Source organism: Octodon degus, unplaced genomic scaffold (genome assembly GCF_000260255.1).
Source record: "Octodon degus isolate 3935 unplaced genomic scaffold, OctDeg1.0 scaffold00130, whole genome shotgun sequence".
NCBI classification, from domain to species: Eukaryota; Metazoa; Chordata; class Mammalia; order Rodentia; family Octodontidae; genus Octodon; species Octodon degus.
The window spans coordinates 5,793,202-5,795,571 of NW_004524706.1; the positions used below are offsets into that span (position 1 = coordinate 5,793,202).

A 2,370-nucleotide genomic window follows, 5' to 3' on the forward strand; every position below is an offset into this window, starting at 1 on the left:
TGGGGGGCTAGAAAGGGAGCAGAGGAAAGCTGCAGGGAATTAGACAGAAGGTTCTCAGGGAACGGCTTATTTCTACAGCTGGTTAAAAAATATCTCCAACTTTTCCAAGTTTCGTTCGTTCTGGCCATCAGGGCAGGGCCTCCCCTGGCACGCGGGTGAGCCTGCAGCTGGGCAGAAGCGCTTCGCATGGGGTGTGAGTGGGAGCGCAGACCCGTCCTGCGAGGCCAGGAACCGGCTCGGATAAAACGAAACGAAAAATGAACACTCGAATTTTTTTGTCAGTTTTTTTTTGTTTTGTTTTTTTTTGTTTTGCTTTTTTGTTGGGGGGGAGGGCAGGGGAGGGTAAAGGGGAAATAAATTAGGCTAGATTAAAGCTTTGGCTATTTCCTGCTTTTATACACAGACGCGGCTCTCGCGGCCTCCCCTCCGGGGCCCCGATAAATACAGTATACAGCGATTTAAATTAAGGGCGCGGGCGGAGTTAGAAGGACCCCAGGAGCCGAGAGGCTCCACGAATAAATAAAAACTGTAAAAAACCAAGCCCGGAGAAAGGGGAAGGGGGAGGAGGCGCATCCTTAAGGGAAAGAAGAGGCGCGGAGCAAATAAAGTGACAGCCCCCACCCTTGACCTGCAGGCTCGGGAGTCCACGCTCGGGGAAGACGGGATGGGGAACTCTCCTCTCTTCGTCCTCTCTCCCGGGGAATCCCTAACCCCGCACCGCGTTACCTGTCGCTGTGGGGAGATCGCTGCCGGGATCCGGCCCCGAACAGCTCGGGGGGCAGGGGCGGGGGTCGTCGTGGGGATAGGGGGAGGGAGCAGGCGGCGGGCAGGACGCCCAGGGCGAGTTGGCGCGTTCCGGATCTTCGCTTCTCTCTCGGAGACCTCGGGCAACACAGCTTATCTGGCGCATTTGCCGCTCGCCGGAGTGGATCGTCCGGGTGTTTGGTTTTGTTCGAAAGTTTCTGGGCTTTTTGTAAAATCCAAAGCAACCGAACAAAAAGAGTCCAGGCCGCGCGGGCGGACCGTGCGGCGGCGGGGGCCCAGCCCGCAGGGTCACTGCACCGAGCCGGGCAGTGTGTGGTGGTGGTGGTGATGGAGCGCGGCCGGCGGGGGTGGCGGGGGCGCAGAGGGCGGCGACGCGCCGCCTCCGCCCGGCCCCAGCTCCCCCGGCGCGTATACGTCGTCCATGGGTGGGTGGCCCGCGCCGGCCGCCGGGGTCATGCGCTTTTCCTTCTGCCGCCGGTTGCAGAACCAGACGCGCACCACCTCCTTCTCCAGTTGCAGGCTGTCGGCCAGGCCCGTGATCTCGTGCGCCGAGGGCTTGGGGCACTTGAGGAAGTGGCTCTCGAGCGCGCCTTTGACCCCCACTTCGATGGACGTGCGCTTCTTGCGCTTGCGGCCCTGCGCCGCGATCTTGTCCAGGTTGGTGGGGCTGCCGCTGGACGAGTCGGTCTCCTCCAGCCACTTGTTGAGCAGCGGCTTGAGCTTGCACATGTTCTTGAAGCTCAGCTGCAGAGCCTCGAAGCGGCAGATGGTGGTCTGCGAGAACACGTTACCGTACAGCGTGCCCAGCGCCAGTCCCACGTCGGCTTGCGTGAAGCCCAGCTTGATGCGCCGCTGTTTGAACTGCTTGGCGAACTGCTCCAGGTCGTCCGAGCTGGGCGCATCCTCGTCCGAGTGCTCGCCCACCGACGAGCCGCCGCCGCCCGCGCCGGGATGCAGGTGCGCCGCCGCCGCGTGCAGGCCGCCCGCATGAGCATGTCCGTGTGCGTGTCCGTGGGCGCCCAGGTGCGGTGGTGGCGACGGCTCCAGCTGTGCCTCGTGGCCGTCCTCATGCAGCGCGTGGTGCAGGCCCGGCCCTGCGCCGCCGCCGCCTGCCGCTAGCATCCCGGCCAGGCCTCCGCCGCCGCCCCCTGGGTAGGCCGCCTGCGCGTACAGCCCGAGAGGCTGAGGCTGGTGGCCCCCGCCGGCCCCGGGGGACGGTGACATAGCCGGGCCCAAGTGGTGCGCCGTGCCGCCCTGCGCCCAAGCCGCACCCGCGTGGGCCGCCCCCTGGTGCACCAGGCGCGCGTGGAAACCGCCGCCGCCGCCGCCGTCGTCGGCTCGGCCGGTACCGCCGCCGCCCGCCTTGCCGTGTTCCAGGTGCGGGCCGCCTGCCCAGTCGCCGCCGCCTCCGCCTCCCGTGGGGAGCCACTGGGGGTGCGCTAGGCCCACGGGGTGGCCCGCGCCCGCGCCCAGCCACTCGTGGTGCATCAGCTTCTGCACTTCGCGGTACGCGGCCCCCGCGTGCAGCCGCTCGGCAGCCGCTGCTGCTGCCGCAGCCGCCGCGGCGTCAGGATGCATGAGCGGCCCCGTGCCCCCGGCTCCGCC

At 66.4% G+C, this 2,370-nt stretch overlaps 1 protein-coding gene across 1 annotated transcript; it reads right to left on the reverse strand.

Annotated features, from left to right (window-relative positions):
- Positions 1-967: 967 nt before the first annotated feature.
- On the reverse strand, positions 968-2,364 carry Pou3f1 (POU class 3 homeobox 1). The gene has a single exon (XM_004641049.2). The coding sequence runs from the start codon at positions 2,341-2,343 to the stop codon at positions 1,054-1,056; it is 1,290 nt and encodes a 429-aa protein (XP_004641106.1). The 5' UTR covers positions 2,344-2,364; the 3' UTR covers positions 968-1,053.
- Positions 2,365-2,370: the final 6 nt, after the last annotated feature.